Source organism: Protopterus annectens, chromosome 2.part2 (genome assembly GCF_019279795.1).
Source record: "Protopterus annectens isolate FY-2018-M chromosome 2.part2, PAN1.0, whole genome shotgun sequence".
Taxonomy (NCBI): Eukaryota; Metazoa; Chordata; order Ceratodontiformes; family Protopteridae; genus Protopterus; species Protopterus annectens.
The window spans coordinates 465,985,589-466,006,434 of NC_056730.1; the positions used below are offsets into that span (position 1 = coordinate 465,985,589).

The 20,846-nt window shown below is 45.4% G+C and overlaps 1 protein-coding gene across 1 annotated transcript in view; it reads left to right on the plus strand.

Moving 5' to 3' along the window:
* The window catches only part of HMGCR (3-hydroxy-3-methylglutaryl-CoA reductase), a 1,147,080-nt gene that overhangs the window by 693,336 nt on the left and 432,898 nt on the right, over window positions 1-20,846 (plus strand). Inside the window, exons 10-11 of the mRNA XM_044064441.1 lie at window positions 961-1,211; window positions 1,323-1,468. Coding sequence (XP_043920376.1) covers window positions 961-1,211; window positions 1,323-1,468 — 397 coding nt within the window. The remainder of the gene's footprint in view (window positions 1-960; window positions 1,212-1,322; window positions 1,469-20,846) is intronic.

Sequence of the window (20,846 nt, forward strand, 5' to 3'; positions counted from 1 at the left end):
CTCAAAAGCTGTCATCACTGTCCCCCACAAAGCTCTCTAACCTAGGTCTTGATTACCCCCCACTCCCTCCTGGTTTTGCAGCTATTTTGCTAATCGCCACCAGGCAGTTAAATAGCTGACTGACATCTTACACTTTCACCCCATATTTGGAGTTTCAAAGGGATTGATGCATGGTCCTATCCTGTTTAGGGTCTTTGTTAATTACCTTGCCCTGATAAACAAGAATGCCACGCAAGTACAGTATGCTGATGATTCAGCTATCATCTGCACAGCAAAAATCTTGACTACAACAGCTTACTGAAAACTCTTATCTCCTCAGCAGAAAACTGGCAGACTTCCAGCAGCACTTTCTCAACCCCCAGCAAATCCAAATTATTTTTCTTCTCCTCAAAAGTAGATCACGTTGGTAAAAAACTCAAAAACTTGTCACTTCCTATAGAGCCAAACCATATCTCTGTTTAACAGAGCTAGATCTTATATCGCCACAACCCTCATCCTGCCAACCCTTCTCTATGCTGCCTGCACCAATATTTAGCAACATCCAACAGACTTATCTAAACAGTTATACAGCAAGGTAGGTCACACCACCACACTCAGACACATCCAGTGGTTCAAACTACCCTACATGTGTGTCTGTGTATATATATATATATATATATATATATATATATATATATATATATATATATATATATGTGTGTGTGTGTGGGTATGTATATAATATTTGTGTGTGTTTATCTATGAATATTTGTGTTTGTATATATTCTTTCTTTAGCCTATGTTTTGGTTACAGGTGAATCCTCATGTAAGTTGTTATTGAATTCATGGCTTTTGGTATTATTAACCAGTATATATATATATATATATATATATATATATATATATATGTATATATATATATATATATATATATATATATATATATATATATATATTTATTTATTTATTTATTTCTTACAGAATGATCAGTATGGATATTGAACAAGTAATTACTCTTGGCTTGGCTTTCTTCCTTGCTGTTAAGTACATCTTTTTTGAGCAAGCTGAAATTGAGTCAACACTTTCGCTTGTGAATCCCATCACATCCACTGTCTTGCATCAAAAGAAATTCACAGGTGACTGCTGCAGGAAGGAACCTGAATGCCAGAAAGACCAAAAGAAATCTTCACTAATAGTAGAAGAAGCAGTTCCTATTTCTAAAGAGGAAAAAGGTGCTGTAGTTCATTTAACTTTAAAGTGTTTTTGGTCTGTTTGACTTATTGTTGAAAGGTCATTCTTCACTTTGTAATTTGAACTCTAATGCATTTTGTTTTTTTGTGCAGATCAAGTTATCAAGCCTAAGTTTATTGTTGGTGATGGCACCCTTTCTGATACTTCATGTGAAATTACTCCCACTGAGCCTGAGATTTATCTCCCTTTAGAACCACGTTCAGTTGAAGAATGTCTGACTATACTCAAAAACCCTGAGGTAAGGAAGAAATATTGTTTTCTTCTTAACAGATTATGATTTTTTTCGCACTTGTTTCACATCAGTAGGAAACAAGACCCACATTGCTTTGTTTCATCTTGGTGGAAAAGAGAGTTTGCTTGATGTTTGAGATAAAGACCATGGATCAAAAGTGTGAAACTCTATTGAGAGCCACTGATATGTCATTAGCTTCAGTGGTGCACATTTATAATTTTGACCTTGAGTTATCCTGTGTTGTATGGCTTGGTCTGGAGTAGTTGTACCTTGTATTTTTTCCAGCATTTTAAAAATTCTGCTTTCAATCCATAAAAACGCAGTAGGTGTTTGTTTACTTATGAAAATCAACATGTAACATAATGACCTTTACTAGTCGTATCATTGATTTTAAGCATTCTGTTCTCTGTTGAGTTTTTTATCTTATGTTGTCTACTTAATACAGCATGATCATCTACTGGCAGTGTAACTTTTTCAGTAACCTGAATGACTTTATTTTTCTTTTTCCTGTTTATGTAATTGAATGGTTTCATGTTGTTCTTCCTGTAGTGTTTGTATATTTTAAATACTTAGAATCTTTGGCCTCCTTTATAATCCAATATATGCATGTTCACCACTCACAGTGGTGAACGTGTATGTGTGTGTGTGGCTGTGTGTGTGGCTGCAGTATCAAGTACATGTAGCTTCCTGAACAGATGAGATGCATCTCATTTCTTGCTGGTTGGGTTCGGAGCCGTCCTTCGACTCCGACTCGGCCATTTTCTAAAGCTCGAGAGCTACTTACTGGCTTGAGGCCTCCCTATATCCCACAATGCCTGGCGCTAGACCCCCAGATCTCGTTTGCCGCTTCAGCTATGAGGTTGCGCTTTACTGGCTCAGGTCGTATTCCTCTTTTTGTAATATTAGTAGTTAAACTTTTAGTGTATATTTTTCAAGTTTCTTGTTTAATTAGAGTAGTACTGTAGATTAGTCTTATTTTTTCCTGTGTTTTCTGACCCTTGGGAAACTCGTTTTTACTTAGAGAGTTTCTCCCCCCCCCCCAATCTTCCTAAGTAGGCCATTTAAATTAAAGGCTATCCCCTTCCCTTTTAAATTGTTCCAGTAGGAAGTAGTGTTTAGCCTTTGTAGTCCAAGATAATAGTCTCTTAGTTTTGTTAGTATTGTTACCTTTAGTTTTTTGTGTGAAGGTGTGGGACTAATTTGTGTGTGTGTGTGAGTTTTTTTGTTTGCACTAGTCTAACATTCATCCATCGGTATTCCTTTTTTCTTTAACATGTCAAAGGATACCAAGGTATCAGGGTTCAAGAAGTATGACTCGTGCTGTCAAATGTCTCTGACAGACTGTCACACTTCTTGTGTTTATTGTTTAGGTGCCATACACCTGCAGGACTCTTGCTCGGTATGTCATACCTTTAGTCCGAGAGTCCTGCAGGAGCGTAGGAACAAGCTGATTCTCCAGGGGTTACTAAAACCCGAGGGGTCTCCGGCAAAGTCTCAGCCAGCGAAAACCCCTAAGCCCACCAAGCCGTCGGCTCCCAGTACGGAGCCGTCACCTGTTGGAGCGTCTTCTTCAATTTTGGTTCTGGCTGGAACCGAATTATCTAAATCTCTCTCGGCTACGACCTTGGCGTCGGAGCCATCAGGGAGCCGTAAGCGATCCAGGTCACCATCCCTAGAGTCGATTCGCTTGGCTCCAGGATCGCCTTTGCTACAGTCTGAACAGAGCCATCGGTCCCACTCTTCTCGGTCCTCGAGGCTATCCGATCATGACTTGGAGAGAGTGGTTAGTAGACTCCTCAAATCGTAGGCCCTGGCTAAAATGTTAACTAGCCCTCCTCATCAGGCTGTGGCTGTTCCTGTTTCTGAAGTAGTTCCTCCTCCGACTCCTCCTGTCAGTTCAGAGCCGGAGCTTGTTGGGGCTCGGATCCTGGAAATGTCGGCGCCAATGCTTCCCCTTTCGGCTCCTTCGTCTGCTCCGATTTCTTCAATGATTCCGTCCTTGGAGGGATTTGGGCACCGAGACTCCCTCGTCGGATCCGAGGGGGCGAGTAGCATCGGACCCTTGTCTGACCCCGTTCTCCCTCTCAAAGCCTCAGCGCAGATAAGCTCGGCTCCTACATCAGCCTCGGAGCCATCCCTTTCGGTGCCAGAGAGGATTCCTGTCTCTTCGGAGCAGGGGCCCTCTTCTCTGCTGGACAGGGGCGCCTTCGAGGTCATGAGGAGCGTGCTGACTTCTGAGTCTGCACCTCGATCAACCCCTTCAGCTCCTCCCCCCAGGGTGCCTGCTTCGGTCTCTGCCCCTCCTCCAGACCCCAAGCGAGGGGATCAAACGCTCCAGGTCAACCCACTGGGTGTATCTTCCTCTTCCGAGGCCTCCCCTGAGATTTCAGAGGAGCCCCCTCGAAAGAGGAAATGTAAGAGGAAACATGTTGACTCCCCAGAGTCTGTCACATCAGATACTGACTTGGAGGATTCGGAAGGGTCCCCAAGATCCCCCTCTGAAGATTTCTCTTTCTCAGACATCCTTGAAATCCTTAAGCAGAGGGGGAACTGGTCTGCCCTTAACCCTTCTGAGGACGAGTCGGTATACTTGGATGCATTTGGTTCTCACCCCTCCACCTCCTGGGTGTCTCCGCCCTTCGATCCATTGATGGAAGTAGTGGCTCGGAAGGCGTGGTCAGCTCTGGATACACTGGAACCAACCCCTCGCAGGCCCACTAAGTTTATTACGGCCCCTCAAGATAAACAGTTTTTGACTAAGGGTGTCCCCGTTGATGCCATGGTGGTAGCAGCTGCCACGAAAAAGGAGTTGACTGACACTTCTGTACCTGTCCATCCCCCTAATAAAGAGTCTAGGATGATGGATAGATACGGGAAGCGGATGTTTTCCTCAGTGACCTTCTTCATGCGGTCGCTGAATTATTTGTGCCACTTCACCCGTCTTCAGAGGGATCTCCTCAAGAAGCTAGGAGATGCCCTGGAAGATCCATCAGCTGCAGGGGCTCAAGACAAGATAAACTCCCAGCTGGCGACTCTTAATTCTATTGTCAACTCCTCCATGCGGCTCATTTCATATGCGGCTGATGGGGCGAGTAGAGCCGCAGGCACAGGCGTGGCTTTGAGAAGACATGCCTGGATGCGGTTATGTAACTTCGCTGATCCCTTCAAGGTGTCCTTCACCAACACCCCTTTTGATGGTTCAGCTCTGTTTGGACCTCAGGTGAAAGATACCCTTACCAGGTGTGAGCAGGAAGGCAAGACTCTCTCTGCCGTGGGAGTCTGTTTTTCCACTCCCTCTAGACTATACCCTAAGGGTCAGACGAGTGGAAAGATGTGGTTCCAGAAACCCCAGGGAGCCGTGTCTGACACACGTGGCGAGTTTCCCTCCAGAGGCAGAGGCGGAAACAACAATAGATGCCGCCCGTGGGGCAGAGGGGGTCCGCAGAATCAGGGCAGCAGAGAATCTTTCTCTGACAAGCCCTTCCAGCACCCCTGAGGGGCTGCCCGGCTGTCTGCCTTCGGAGTCAGTCGGGGGAAGGTTGTCTCTGTACCCAGAAGCCTGGCGTCTCATCACTCGAGACAGATGGGTACAGTCTATCATATCCGGAGGTTACAAAATCCTGTTTGTCCACACCCCCTTAAAATCAAACAACCCCATCCCAGATGTTCCACCTAGCCTAAGGGAACAGGCAGTACAAGAAATTTCAAGACTGCTAAAAAAACAGGCCATCCAAGAAGTCCCAGCAGACCAGCTAGGATCCGGAATTTACTCAAAGTTCTTTTTGGTACCAAAAAAGACAGGGGACTGGAGACCCATTTTGGATCTCAGCAGACTAAACAAGTCTGTTCAAAGAACGAAGTTCCGGATGGTCACGCTTCAGTCCATTCTACCCTTTTTGGGTCAGGGCAATTGGTTGTGCTCCATAGATCATCAGGATGCGTACTACCACATCAAAATGGACAGGCGTTCCAGAAGGTTTCTCCGCTTCCGGCTGGGAGCCAGTCATTACCAGTTCAGAGTGCTGCCCTTTGGTCTCACCACAGCCCCCAGGGTGTTCACCAAATGCATGGCAGTGGTTACCGCTCACCTGAGACGGCAAGGATTCCAGGTGTTTCCGTATCTAGACGACTGGCTCCTTACTGCTACGACCAGACATCAATTGCTGAGAGCCAGGAATTATACCATCCAAACATGCTCCATCCTAGGTATCTCAATAAATTTCGAAAAGTCTGCATTGTCGCCTTGTTAGTCTTAAACCTTTATAGGCGCAAGATTAAACACAGAAGATGTGTCTGCAAGACTTCCAGTAGACAGAGTGGCAGACATTTGCCGACATGTACAGGTATTATTAGGATGCAGAAAGATTCAGGCCAAATTTGTCCTAAAAACCTTGGGTCTCATGGCAGCAGCGATCATATTATTTCCCCTGGCTCCTTTTCACATGAGGATTCTCCAGTGGATGCTTTTCACCCAGTGGTCCTTTCAACAACTTCCTTTGTCTCACAAGATAATAGTTACACAATCATGCAAAGACCACTTGGCTTGGTGGATGGTCTCTCCATAAGTACCCCAGGGCAGACCATTTGTCCTTCCTACTCCAGTTGCCACAGTGACCACGGATGCCCCCCTGATCAGGTGGGGAGGCATTTTCAGGGCAGGACTGTCCAGGGCACCTGGCAATCCCATGAGTACCACTTGCATATAAATGTCTTGGAGATGAGGGCAGTGCTTTTAGCGTTGCAAGCTCTTCAGAACTCTCTACCCACTGGGACCATTGCAATTCAGACAGACAATATGTCTGTAGTGTGGTACATCGACAAGCAGGGCGGAACCAAGTCCTATCCCTTATGTCGAGAAGCACTCAGACTATGGCAGTGGGCGATCTCCTCTCAACGGTTTCTGACAGCAGTGCACATCCCTGGGAAGTCCAACGTCATAGCAGACAGGCTAAGCAGAGCTATTCTCGTGCCTCACGAGTGGTCTCTCAATCGGACAGTAGCGGACAAAATCTTCCGCAAATGGGGTCAGCCTTGCTGCAACCTTTTCGGAACTCCTCTCAACAGCAAGTGCGACAGTTTCTTCACTCTCTTCCCTCTTCCCGGACACTCCCCCAGAGACGCTGTCATTCACGATTGGCCTCAGGGACTTCTGTATGCATTCCCACCCTTTCCACTAATTCCCAAACTAATTCAGAAAGCTACCGTGCTGGGGTGCAGGATGATCCTCATTGCCCCCTACTGGCCTCGACAAATCTGGTTCCTGTTCCTGCATCGTCACCTTCTAGAGCAGCCTTAGAATCCGGACCCAGTTCCGGACCTCTTGATCCATCAGTCGGGCAGGCTGCATCAATCTCTTCAGTCTCTCAACCTCACTGCTTGGTTGCTCCACTTCCAACCTTAGCCAGGCTTCCCAGTATTTCCCATTCAGTGCATGAGATTATCCTTTCTTCACACAAACCTACAACCAGGAAGACTTATGCTAGTAAATGGAAACGTTTCTCTTTCTGGGCAGAGGCTAGAAATATAGATCCCTTCACGGCCCCTCTCCATAACGTCCTAGACTTTTTAGCAGAACTTTTTCAAGCGGGCTCCTCTTCTGCCACCATTAGAGTTCAGCTAGTGGCAATCTCTAATTTCCATACGGGCCTCTCAGAAACCAGCATCATGTCCCATAAGCTTTGCAAAGCCTTTCTGAAAGGAACAGTCTTGCTCAGGCCTCCAGTGAGAGATCCCCCGCCTCCGTGAGACTTAAATTTGATCCTAGCTTCCTTGATACTGCCTCCCTTTGAACTGGCAGCTTCCTGTTCTTTGAAATTGCTTACTTGGAAAACCCTCTTTTTAGTGGCCATTACTTCAGCGAGGAGAGTTTCCGAACTTCAAGCCCTTTGTGTTCATCCTCCTTACCTAGTTTTCCATAAGGATAGAGTTTCACTCAGGACTAATCCTTTGTTCCTTCCTAAGGTCCCCTCCGAAAATAATTTGAATCAATCCATCGATCGGCCAGTCTTCTTTCCAAATTTTTCCAACAAAGCTGAACACAAATTACACCAGTTGGATGTTCATAGGCAATTACATTTCTATTTGCATAGGACTGAGCAAATAAGGAAATCAGACCAACTCTTCCTGTCCTATGCAGAGGGTAAGCAGGGTCGACCACTGTCTAAAGTAACCTTATCCAGGTGGTTGTCCTCTATTATTACCCCCTATTTATCAGTTGAGGAATAAAGAACTCCCTGCTAAACCTAAAGGCCACTCTACTAGGGCTTTAGCTACATCAAGACTACCTATAGAAGCCGTTTGTGCAGCGGCCACATGGGCCACCCCTCATACCTTCATTTCACATTATAAATTGGATCTGGCCTCTAGGAGCAGAGCTGATTTTGGTTCCACTGTGCTCAAGAGTCTGTTCCGATGAGCCACCCAGGACTAAGGTGCTAGGGATGCTGTCCCAACCAGCAAGAATGAAGGCGAGAGAGACAACTTAACATTAAGAAGTTATGTACCTACCATAACATTCCATGTTAGTTGTCTTCTTCTCGCCTTCTTTCTTACGTCCCACCCTCCATCCCCCTAGCCTAGATGGACCGAGAAGAGTCCTCCTATGGGTCTTGTCACTGGCTGAGTCTTTACTGATTATGTCCTCTACCTTTTTCTTCAGCCCTGTAGCTGACGTTTTTGCTATTGGGACGGTTGTCCTCTTGTATTATGATGGTGTTAGGTCTTCCAAACGAGATCTGGGGGTCTAGCACCAGGCATTGTGGGATATAGGGAGGCCTCGAGCCAGTAAGTAGCTCTCGAGCTTTAGAAAATGGCCGAGTCCCAACCAGCAAGAAAGAAGGCGAGAAGAAGACAACTAACATGGAATGTTATGGTAGGTACATAACTTCTTAATCTACACTAATCGACTACATTACAGCGACCATGAAACAGTGGCAGACCATTTTGCAATTAAGCCATGATAAAGGACAAATTATTATCCCAAGGATAAAAATTCAAAGGGGGATATTCCAAGGTGACTCTGTCACCGCTGCTGTTCTGCCTTGCCCTTAATCCATTAAGCTGTCTACTTAACAGCTTTAGGCCATGACTATAATCTGACTCCTAGAAAACAACAAAGTGTAAAGACTTCTCTTCTCTTTGTCGATGATTTAAAACTGTATAGCTCATCAGATGAGGAACTGAAAGCACAACTGCAAGTTGTCAAATCCTTTTCAGATTATATAAGAATGTCATTTGATCTTGATAAATGTGCAAAAGCAATCTTTAAAGTAGGAAAACTACAACACCAGGAAAACATCAGTTTGGAACTAGAATGTGATATAAAGAACTTGAGCAAGAAGGAGGTATAAATATTTGAGAACTGGTGAAGGATCAACAATAAAACATGAACAAACGCAAGTAAAATGTAGTGAGAAATATTTAGAAGACTTAAATTAATCCTGAAAACAGTGTTAACATCTAGGAACAAAATCCAAGCTATAAACCAATTTGCTCTTCCTGTCCTAACTTACCAGTTTTGGAGTGATTGAGGTTAGATAGGAAAACAAGGATGCTTCATCCTCACCAAATGATTTATAAAAATCATTGCATACCAAGATTATATATTCCCCATTCCGAAGGAGGGATGGGCCACCTTGAAATTGATTATATGTATAGATCTGCAGTCGTGGGACTCCACACACATCTGCTGACCTCACAAGACCCAAACGTAGCGAGAGTTTTGATACATGAGGAGAATAAATCTAAGATGACTTCTCTGCTTAATCTAGCAGAAGCATATGAGTGTCAAGCAGGAATGGAAATCAAACCAGAAGTAGATAAAAATCAAGCAGCAACTGAATGTGCCAAAATACAAAAGAAAGAATATAAGGTGAAGGATCAGATGAGAAGGCAAGAAATGTGGAAAATGCATAAATATAGTTGTAAGTATAGAAAGTTTCTGGAAGAACCTCATGCTGATCATGAATGAACACAGGAATGGTTAAGGAGAGGCGAATTCAAACCAAGAGATGAAAGGTTAATATTGGCAGCCCAAGATAGTGGGCTGCATACACGTTGGTTTACAAAGTCCATTGAACATGTGGTGAAACAGACAAATGTAGGATCTGAAGTAGTTAACTTCATTTGCTCATCAACCTGTGGGTCTTCAGATCCACATCGGATCCGACACGGCAGATTTACCAGCTACTGATCTGATCTCCAAGCTCCTCCCCATACTTATAATACACCTGCATCTCCTTCCTTCCCCCAGATCTCATTTGCCGAGGCTTTGCCAAGCAGCGTGATCCTGAGTTTTTGTCTATTTTTCTGGTGGACTGTTAGTTTTTGTGAGTGTAGGTAGGTTAGTTCATCCCTTGCCTTTCCTCCCCTTCGTGTCGAGTCGCATTTTTTCCAAAAAAAAAAAAGTCTGTTTCTGGTACTGGAGAATAGGCCTAGCCCCCTTCCCCTCCTTACGAGCGAGTGTCTGTGTGTGTGTGTAGGGTTGGGTAGCTTAAAATCCTTTCTGCTACAATTGTACCTATTTTTGTTATTTGTTGGAACACGGCAGATCAGGGCAAGTTAGTATTTAGAAAGTGCACAGAGTGTGGCCATAAGTTGTCCCCTGCAGATGGCCACAATCTGTGCATTGTGTGTTTGGGGGCAGCCCATTTGTCTGTGGACTGCCCTATTTGTGCAGGGTTCAACCCCAGGGCCCTTAAGGACCGTAGGGCGAAATTGATTCTGAAAGGGCTTCTCCCTGCTACAGAGGCAGCTGCCTCTTCATCTGTGGCAGTCTCGGCCGTGACCGCACCTCCTTCATCTGCCGTTGTTTCTTTCACCCCCTCTCAGGCCGGGACTCAACCTCCTGGATTGAGACCTGCAGACAGGGAGTCAAGAAAAGAGAAAGAAAGAGACAAAGGAAGGAAGAGGCCCCTGGACAGGTCGGATCCGGTGGGTCCTCCTCCTAAACAGTTAGGTTATTCCAGGCCAGCTTCTCCTCGGCTCTGATTGCCGAGATTTTTGCCAGAGCCAGAGGAGCTTAGACCTCCTTCAAGGGCCTCTGTACACCAGCCCTCCCAGCCAGCTTTGGTGGTCTGTTTGCGATCCATGAAGAGCTTATCCGAAGCAGACATGGACAAGATGCTGCAAAGGTTCATTTGCACCCAGATTCGGATGGAGGTCCTGCCAGCCCTCTCTCTCTGAAGGGGAGAGCTCACCCCCTTTTTTCACCCCGATTTCTCCTTCTCCGGTCCAACCACCAGTATCTGAGTTCTTGGATCCGAGAGGTCTCAGAGTCAGGGGATCGGCGCCGATGGTACCAGTTACCTCAATGCCAGCCATTTCCTTGAGCGCATCTGATCTGACCGGGTCGGACCTGAAGTCGGGGCATCAGATCCAAGGGAGTTGGGTCTTTCTCCTCTGGCTCCAACACTGCGTTCGATGTGGAAAGGGTTCTATCCACCGGATCAAGGCCCCTGACCATCTCTTCGGAGTCCGCCCCAATTCCCTCTCTTCTGGGTATGTGTTTCACCGTCTTTCCCATACAGGGATATCCCATGCTCGAGGTGCCCCATGCTGTTCCAACTGAAGAACAATAAGTAGTTTGTGAATCCACTCCGGAGAGTCCCACCGTAGAGGTTCCTCACAAACAGAAGTGTTAAAGGAGGCACCTGGACTCCCCTGAGTCCCTCCCAGAGAATACCGATTTGGAGGAAAGGGGAAGGTTTCCCCCGATCACCCCTGAGGATGTCTTCTTTGGAGACCTGATGGAAATCCTGTGCCAGTTGGGCGGGTTGGATTGCCCCCAAGCCTTCCTCAGATGAGTCTGTATTTCTGGAGGCCTTCGACATGGGCCCATCTACCTCTTGGTTGTCCCATCCCCCCACCCCCGCCGATCCCTTGGTGGACCTTATTAACACCAGGGCATGGAAGGAGCCGGAGACCGTGGAGCCAATTCCCAAATGTCCTTATAAGATCTTGAACCCTCCCAGTTGATAGGCCAAGTTGGAACAAGGGGTCCCCAGTGGACGCCATGGTGGTAGCGGCTGCCACTAAGAGGGAACTAGCCCACGAAAGTTCTACGGTCCATCCCCCTGACCGAGAGTCCAGGATGAGGGACTGTCTGGGAAAGCAGACATATGCTTCAGCCACCTTTTGCATAAGGATGGTGAATTATTTGACCCACATTACCAGACTACAGCATGACGTGGTCAAGGAATACACTGAGTCGCCCCCAGCACCAGAAGATGAATGCACATTCTCTGCACAAATGGCCACTTTTAAAGAGGTTACCAATACGTCCACGTGCCTCGTCTCATATGCTACTGAAGGAGCAGCACAGGTGGCCAGGTCCAGCGTTCCCATGAGGTGACACGCCTAGCTTAGGCTATGTAACTTCACGGAACCCTTTAAGGTGTCTTTTTCGAATGCCCCTTATGACGGGTCTTCCTTGTTTGTTTAGTCCAGAGTGAGAAGGATGGGAAGACACTGTCTGCCATTGGGATCCGCTTCTCTAACCCCTAAAGGTCCTTTTCCAGGAATCAGCGGGAGCAAAAGAAGATGTGGTTCCAGAAGTCTCAGTATTCCCGGGACACTCAGGACTCCCCTTCCCCTAGAGGCAGAGGGGGACAAGACAGATGCCGGCCCAGATGCGGAGGGGGGGGTCCAAAGAACTTCAGGTCTCAAGAACTGTTCTCGGACAGACCCGTGCAACAGCCCTGAGGAGTTGCCCGACTGCTCTGCTCTGGAGGCAGTCGGGGGTCGTCTTTCAATGCACCTCTCTGCATGGGAGTCCATATCAACAGACCGTTGGGTGCTTCAGATAATATCCAGAGGTTGCGCAATTCCCTTTGCGACTCCTCCCCTTCCCTCAAAACACCTCCCGTATGTTCCACCCACGCAAAGGGAGGCTTACAGCACTCAAAGTAGAAAAGCTGCTAAACAAAAGGGTCATCCAGCCTGTCCCCCCAATCAGTTCGGATCAGGCATCTATTCCACGTTCTTTTTTGGTGCCAAAAACGAAGGGAGACTTAAGGCCTATTCTGGACCTTTCCACTCTAAACCTGTCAGTTGCCAAAGAGAAGTCCTGGATGGTCTCCCTGCAATCCATCCTGCCTTATCTGCAGGAAAACGACTGGATGTGCTCAATAGACCTCCAGGTTGCATACTATCACATAAAGATGCACAGGCGCTCCAGGAGATTCCTCCATTTTTAGCTTGGGGCCATTCACTGCCAATTCCAGGCCCTATCCTTCGGTCTCACTACAGCCCCCAGAGTGTTCACCAAGGTCATGGCAGCAGTAGCGGCTCACCTGAGGCTTCAGGGCATACAGGTCTGCCCATACCTGGACGATTGGCTCCTTGCCGCTCCCACCAGGCATCTACTTTGTCAAGTCAGGGACTATTTCTGGAAGTTGTCAGACTCGCTGGACATTACAATCAACATATCCAAGTCTTCTCTGGACCCTGTTCATGTCCTAGCTAATATAGGTGCAAGAATCGACACATTACAGAGCAAGGTCTATCTGACTCCAGAGAGGGTCTGGAACTTACGACTTCATGTACTCGTGATCCTTCAGTCTCATCTTCCTCCGGCCGAGATAGTTTTAAGAGCCCTGAGTTCCATGGCAGACGCCATTACTCTTCTTCCCTGTGCTCGTCTTCATATGCAGGTTCTGCAGTGGACACTGGCAGTCCAATGGTCCTTATTGGATCTGTCGTTGACACATCCTATTCACATCAGCATGTGCAGGAAGTCCCTCCTCTGGTGGTTACACTCCCTAGAGATAGTAGATGGACTGTCATTTATCACAGCACCTCCCCAAGCCACGGTGACCACGGACGCCTCCCGGCTAAGGTGAGGGGGTTGTTTGGGCAGGACAGTCCAGGGAATGTGGTCCCTGATCGAGACCAAACTGCATATCAGTGTTCTAGAGATGAGGACGGTCTTATTAGCATTGCAGGCCCTTCATGCCTTTCTTCCCCTGGGAACTATTGCAATTTAGACAGACAATATGTCAGTGGTCTGGTACATCAACAAACAGTGAGGAACCAGATCTTATCCCCTTTATCACAAGGCCATGGGAGTATGTGAATGAGTGACCTCCACCGACCGTTTTCTGGTAGCAATGCACATTCCGGGTCTATGAAACATACTAGTGGACAAATTAAGCAGGATTATCCTCATGCCTTACGAGTGGTCTTTGAATCCTTTTGTAGCGGAGCAGATGTTCCTCGAGTAGGGTCAGCCTTGCTGCAATCTCTTTGCATCTCCTTCCAATGCGAAGTGCAGCAAGTTCTTTGCTCTGATTCCCCCCACAGACACTCTGATCCATGCTTGGCCTCCCGGTCTCCTTTACTCTTATCCCATTACCTCTTGTGACAAAATTTCTCCAGAAGACTCGTCAGTTGGGGAGCAGAGTCATCCTCATTGCCTCGTTCTGGCCTTGCCAAATCTGTTTTCCCTGTCTTTGGTCTCATCTGGTAGTTCTTCCTTGGATCCTAGATCCGATACTGGGTCTCATTTCGCACTCCTCGAGGGTTCTCATCCAGACCTGGACAGTCTGAAGCTCATGGCTTGACTGCTCCAATTCCATTGATTGTTAGGACTCCGGTCTCTCTTCCCCGGTCAAATCTATTCTGGTGGCAGCTCGTAAATCGTCTACCAGAAAAGTTTAACATAGTAAGTGGAAGCGTTTTTCTATCTGGGCTTCTCAGAAGGATTTAGATTCTTTTACGGCTCCCGTTCCAGTGGTCCTCGAGTTCTTAGCGCACATTTTCCAGCAAGGTGCCAACTCATCTACAGTGAAAGTTCAACTGGCAGCCATTTCTAATTTCCATGTAAGTGAGAACATGGCATCTTTAGCTTCCTCCAGACTCTGCAAAACCTTTATTAAAGGTACTTTTCTTTTAAGACCTCCAGTTAAGGACCCTACTCCTCCTTGGGACCTTACCTTAGTTTTGCAAGCTTTAGTTGCTCCGCCCTTTGAGCCTGCTGCTTCTGTGGACTTGAAATTTTTGTCCTGGAAGACAGCTTTCCTAGTGGCTATTACCTCAGCTAGGAGAGTATCAGAACTTCAGGCATTATCTGTCAAACCTCCATATATGATTTTCATAAAAAACAGGGTTTCACTTGGTACTAATCCTTTTTTTTTTTTTGCCTAAAGTGGCTTCAGAAACAAATATCAATCAATCGGTTTATCTGTTTTCTTTCCAAATTTTCAGAACAGGGTGGAATATAAACTGCATTTGTTGGATGTGCATAGACAACTACGTTTCTACTTGCACAGGACTAAGGCCTATTGCAAGTCTGACCAGTTGTTTGTGTCCTTTACTAGGCCCTTTCTGGGCAAACCAGTTACTAAGGTAACCATTGCCAAGCAGATTTCTCTTTGCATTTTTCGGGTTTACAAAGACAAAGGGATGTCTCTTCCAGGTAGGGTACATGCTCATTCTACCAGGTCCATGGCTACATCAGCTGCGTTTTGATCCAGAGTGTCCTTGGACAATATTTGTTCAGTGGCTACTTGGTCCTCATCTCACACATTCATTTCTTATTATAAATTGGATATGGTTTCTAGAGGGAGAGCATCCTTTGGCTCTGTGGTGCTCCGGAATATCCTTTCATGAAGGCCACCGAAGGTTTTTGGTAGCTGGAGACTCTGTCCCACAGGTTGATGATCAAATGAAGTTAACTACTTCAGATAAAGAAGTTATGTACTCACCATAACATTCCAACTGAGTAGTTAGACTTTATTTGTCTTCAACCGTCCTTCCCCCTGACCTTCCATTGCTATTGTTTCTGCTTTGGCAGACAGGAGAGAAGGACGTTATGGCTCTCCTGTTTCCTTTTTATCTAGTTATTGAAGGTTTTCTGCATCGGGTTTCTGTAGCGTATAGCAAACTCGATCTGATGGAAGGAAGGAGATGCAGGGGTATTGTGGGTAAGGGGAGGAGTTTGGAGCTCGGATCAGAAGCTGGTAAATCTGCAGTGTCGGATCCGATGTGGATCCAAAGACCCACAGGTTGATGACTAATGAAGTCTAACTACTCAGATGGAACATTATGGTGAGTACATAACTTCTTTTTTTTTTGTAAAATTGAATTGGAAACCGTTGCAGACCTCCTTATTGGTTGCGACATACTAATGGCAGAAGGACTTGTATACTGAAAGGCATAATAATGCGGCAAGACTGTCACAGTGGGAATTGCGCAAATATTATGGTACTGAAGTGGCTGAAGAACACTGGAAACATGAGCCACAAAGCATCATAGAAAATGAAGAATTTTACATCACATGGGATCACCCATTACTAACAATTCAAAAGACAGATGCTAGAAAACCAGATATAGTGGCCAGGAAAAGAAGACAAAAGTAGCATTGATCATTGAAATTGCCACACCCAGTGACTACAGTGTCCTGCGTACAGAGACACAAAGTCATAAAATATCAGGATTTGCAAGCAGAAACAAGAGCAATGTGGAAGAAAGTTACCCAGATAGTTCCAGTAGTAGTAGGAGCAATAGGTCTTATAAAGAAGAATCTACAGTCATATTTAGATGTGCTACCAATACATATAACTCAGTACGAATTGCAGGAGGAGTCGAGTCGTTACTGGGCACATTGCTGGTGCTGTGAAGAGCACTACTGGCTAACATCAAAGAGTGAAACAATACTAATTTCATGAACTTCAGTCATAGCTTGAATTAGGAATGGGGTCCATTCCTGTCATGGTATTAGAAACCCAAAAGACTTAAAGAAATTAAAAAGAGAGTAAAGCTAATCAGAGTTAAGTCATTTCATCTTTCATTTAAAAAATACTAAGGCATTTCAGTTACAGCCACCAGGAAATCTTTGTGCAGGGTATTTTGTCAAAAAACTAAAATGTGGATCTCGAAATTGCTGTAATCTAATGTAATCGTTTTCATTCTTCCTTACTCACGGGTTACAGATCCAACCCACGGATCCTTTTTGGCCCCATTTCTTACACTTGGATCTAAATCTTGAGCTCCTCCCTCTTCCCATAATGCTCTACACCATTCCCTACTCCTCAGATCTCATTTGCCACCATTGCAACAGGATGCAGATTTCAATTTCTCAAGCTACAGTCAAGTTTGTAGGTGTTTCTTGCTGTCATTATTATTATATCTGTATTGCTACTTTAATCTTAGCTACCTTTTTCCTCCCTCTAAATCTTTACATTTTTCCCACACTTTAGGCCTGATTGTTTCTATTTCTCCCTTTGCTCTGTTTTTCTCCATGTGCCATTGGTACTTTCTTTAATAACTTTTTTTTTTTTTTTTTTAAATTCTCCTCCTAAATTTTGCTGTTGTTGTAATGTGGCTTCTTAGTGTAATTTTTGTATAACAGATGCTCGTACTTGTATCTTTTTCCTTTTTTCTAGGCATCTTAACTAAAATATGTCCCAGAAACTTACCGGATTCAAGCAATGCACTTCTTGTGAGCATCTTCTTCTTTCGGCTGCTCCCGTTAGGGGTCGCCACAGTGGATCATCTGTTTCCATTTCTTCCTGTCCTCTGCATCTTGCTCTGTCACACCAGCCACCTGCATATCCTCTCTCACCACATCCATAAACCTTATCTGAGGCCTTCCTCTTTGCCTTTTACCTCAAGAAGAAAAAATGCTGCTCCAAAGCCACAAAACGGTATTTTAATAAACAAATGTAAGCACTTTTGTTTGCAGTGCTACAGAAACATCATGAGACAAACAGATACACTAACTCACATCCTTTAAATACCATAAAAACATCACTTCCTTAAGGGATTAACCTCACTTCCTTGAGGTAGTGGGGCCCAAGTGCAAGGCATGTTATACAGCATCTTATGCAGCATCTCACTTTCTAAGAAAGGTGGCACCAAAATGCAAGATAGAGTTACAAAACATTTTGTTACCTTCATAAAATCATAGTGCATTCTGACTAAAAACTAACAAACATATATACAAACATAGAAGTTAATGTCAATAATAAAATTGTATTAGTTGCTTTGTATACTAAAAAAATGCAACACTTGTTTGGCTTTTTATGTTGGCAAAACTAACAGCCCCCTTGCGTATGAGAATTTATCAGCATCTTTATGCTATTAAGAGCAAAAACACAAGTAATACATTTTATAAACATTCCACCATGTGTCATGGTTTTAAGAAATTTGTATTTGTTATTTTGGAAAAGGAGGGTGTACTAGGCAGAGAGGGTAACTGGGAGACCTTAGTGAAGAAAAGGGAACTGTATTGGCAAGATGTCCTTCATGTTTCACTGTTGCAGTCATCACATTTGGGTTATCTGCCTGCAAGTAGCCCTCAGCCGGTCTGAATACCAGAGTCTTGGATTTCTGCATCGGATGCTGTCTCTTCTTCCATGACGTTAGGTCATCAGGGTTATAAAACATGCAGCCAACGCCATTACATCAGTCTTTCTTGCTGTGCGGTGCCTGAAGCAGAAGCAGTTCGCAAGTGCCGGTCGGCCGACTCCTGAAATTTTCGTTTTCGAGTTTCAGACCCGAAGTCTTCAAAAAAGATAAGTACCCCGTTGGGGATCCTTTTTCTTGCTCCAACCAATGTCAGTAAAAGTTAACAATTGTCTTATCTGTGAAAAGCAAATACCTCATAAAGATTTTCATTTGTACTGCATCCCCTGTTTAGGCCCAGACCACGATGTCCCTCGCTGTCGGTTTTGTGCCTTGTTCAACCCCCGAACTATTCGTCGGGCTATCTTTGCAGAAAATTATTTTCGCACTCGGTCTCAGTACTCCAAAATGGCTTTGTTAAGCCATCCGACTACCGATCTTCCGAAAAAATGTGAGGATAATGACAGACACAGACTGCATAGGTCCAAAACAGCCGACGACGCTTCCGTTAAGCTAGTCGCCAGTCCGCCGGTATTCAGTGAGGCACTTTTGCAGTCCCTGATACCCACTACTTCAGATTCGCAGGCCTCTACTGAGACGCATTCAGAGTCCGATATGCTGTGAGATGCTTCTTCGAGTATGTAACCTGCGGATGTCTCTACCTTGGATGGGTCCGGAGCAACTGTGCAGGCACCGGCTTCGGAGGGTCTATTCAGGCCTACAGACCTACATTTTAAACCAACGCCATCTTCTTCATCCAGGCCTAAAACTCGCACAACGCCTAGAAAACCAACGTCCAAACCACATGCTCAGGCCCATTTGCCTAAAAAACAAATGCTTAGAATGGTTGAAGACCTTATTACCTTAATTAGGGGAAGCCAGCCTTCCCCCTCTAAGAGACCTAGAACTGATTTTCCTTCTGATTCTTCTGATCAGGAATCTGATATTTCTGTTCCTTCTTATTACCAGGATTTGCCCTTATCTACCTATGAGGAATCTAATGCAGAGGATTCCATTCCCTCTGCTTCCCCTCCAGAAGATTTTTCTTTTGGTGAAACCTTGCACACTCTTAGGGAGCATTTCCGCTGGGAAAGCCAGGATTACTCTGACTCCAAAAAGAGGCTTAGGGAATTTTTACTTTGTCCTCAACACAGGCCTTTAGCTATCCCTCCTGTTCTGGACATTGTAGATGATGCTTTCTTGGAATCTAGCCTTTCCCCAGACACTTTACCTCCAGCTCTCAGAAAACCTGACCGGTATTACAGAGTACCTGACTCTCACAAGTTCCTCTTAAAGAATCCTACTGTGGATCCAGAGACCATTTCCCCAAGGACCAAAAGACATTAAGGCTACTTTTGCCAAAAATCCTATCCCTTCTGGTAGACATTCTAGAGCCTTAGACAGATGGGGTAAGAAGGTATACACATCTGCTACTTTGGCCATTAGGGCTTTGAATTGCCAGTTTCATATTTTAAAGTATCAGCAGCATATTATGAGTTTTAGTCCTGGATGAAGAAGATGGCGTCTGTTTAAAATGCAGGTTTGTAGGCCTGAATACACCCTCCGAAGCCGGTGCCTGCACAGCGGCTCCAGACCCATCCAAGGTAGAGACATCCGCAGGTTCCATATTCGAAGAAGCATCTCGCGGCATATCGGACTCCGAATGGGTCTCAGTAGAGACATGCAAATCTGAAGTAACGGGTATGCATGGATCGTGCTATCCCAAACAGAACCAAGACGCTATCCTCCAAAAAAAAGGAAGCCAATCTGGTGGTCCCCTGCCATAAACAAACTGTACAACAACAGGAAGAAACTGTTGCAAAAGAGAGTAAAATCCCATGAGTGGAGGAGTTCCCTGGTCAGCTGCGATCCCTGATAAAATCCTCCCAAGCTAGTTACAAAAACAAAATCGCCACTGATTTTAAAGACAACCACAAAGCATTCTATATCTATGTCAAGAATCTCAACGGCAACACTCAGATCTGCTCTGAGTTACAGCACAGTGGCACTAAATATACAGACCTAACTGATATTGCCAACATCCTGGCAGATAGGTTCAGTGCTAACTCTACCCCCCTATCACTCCCTAAAGAGCCCATCTCTATACCGGAAGAATGCAAAGTTCCTGTAATCACGGCTGCACAGGTAAAAATCACACTCTCCAAAGCCAAGAACACAGCATCCATGGGACCAGACAACATCCCAGGCTGCGTTCTACATGAACTACAGAATGAACTGGCACCTCACCTAAGTACCTTGTTCAATCATAGCCTTACCTCAGGCTTTGTGCCTGCTGAATGGTGCACAGCAATGGTTATCCCACTCCACAAAGGGGGGGAGCCACCACAGACCCTGGGAACTACCGCCCCATTAGCCTGATGAGCCTGGTCTGCAAGGCCATGGAACGTATTATCATGGAACTTATAAACAAAGACATTGGTAATCTCCAAACTCTGGACCCCACCCAGTTCAGGTTTGTAAAAGGCAGATCATGTCTCCTAAACCTGATAGACTTCTTTGAAGCAGTCACCAAAGCCATAGACAAGGGTAAGGTGGTTCACACGGCCTGTCTAGATCTTGCCAAGGCTTTTGACACCATCCCCCACTCTGGAATTATAGATAAACTCACTAAACTAGGTAAAAATCCCCATGTGACAAAATGGGTTGCCAACTGACTCACTGACAGAACCCACACTGTGAAAGTAGCAGACTCCAAATCCGACTTCAGACCAGTGACAAGTGGAGTACCACAGGGTTCAGTCCTGGGTCCTCTCCTGTTTGGTGTCTACTTCTCTGAAGTACAGGCTAACACAGAAGGTCTTTGGCTAACAAAGTTCACAGATTACTGTAAACTAGGAGCCATAATCGAAACTCCTAACGATGTGGACATCCTACAAAAGGGCCTCACTGAGACAGATGCCTGTTGTCAAAGCCATGGCCTCAAGCTCAATGCCAAAAAGTGCATTGTCATCCCCTTTGGTAAAAACTCTGTACCCATGAACTACAACATAGGCGGTAGTATACTTAACACCAAAAGTGT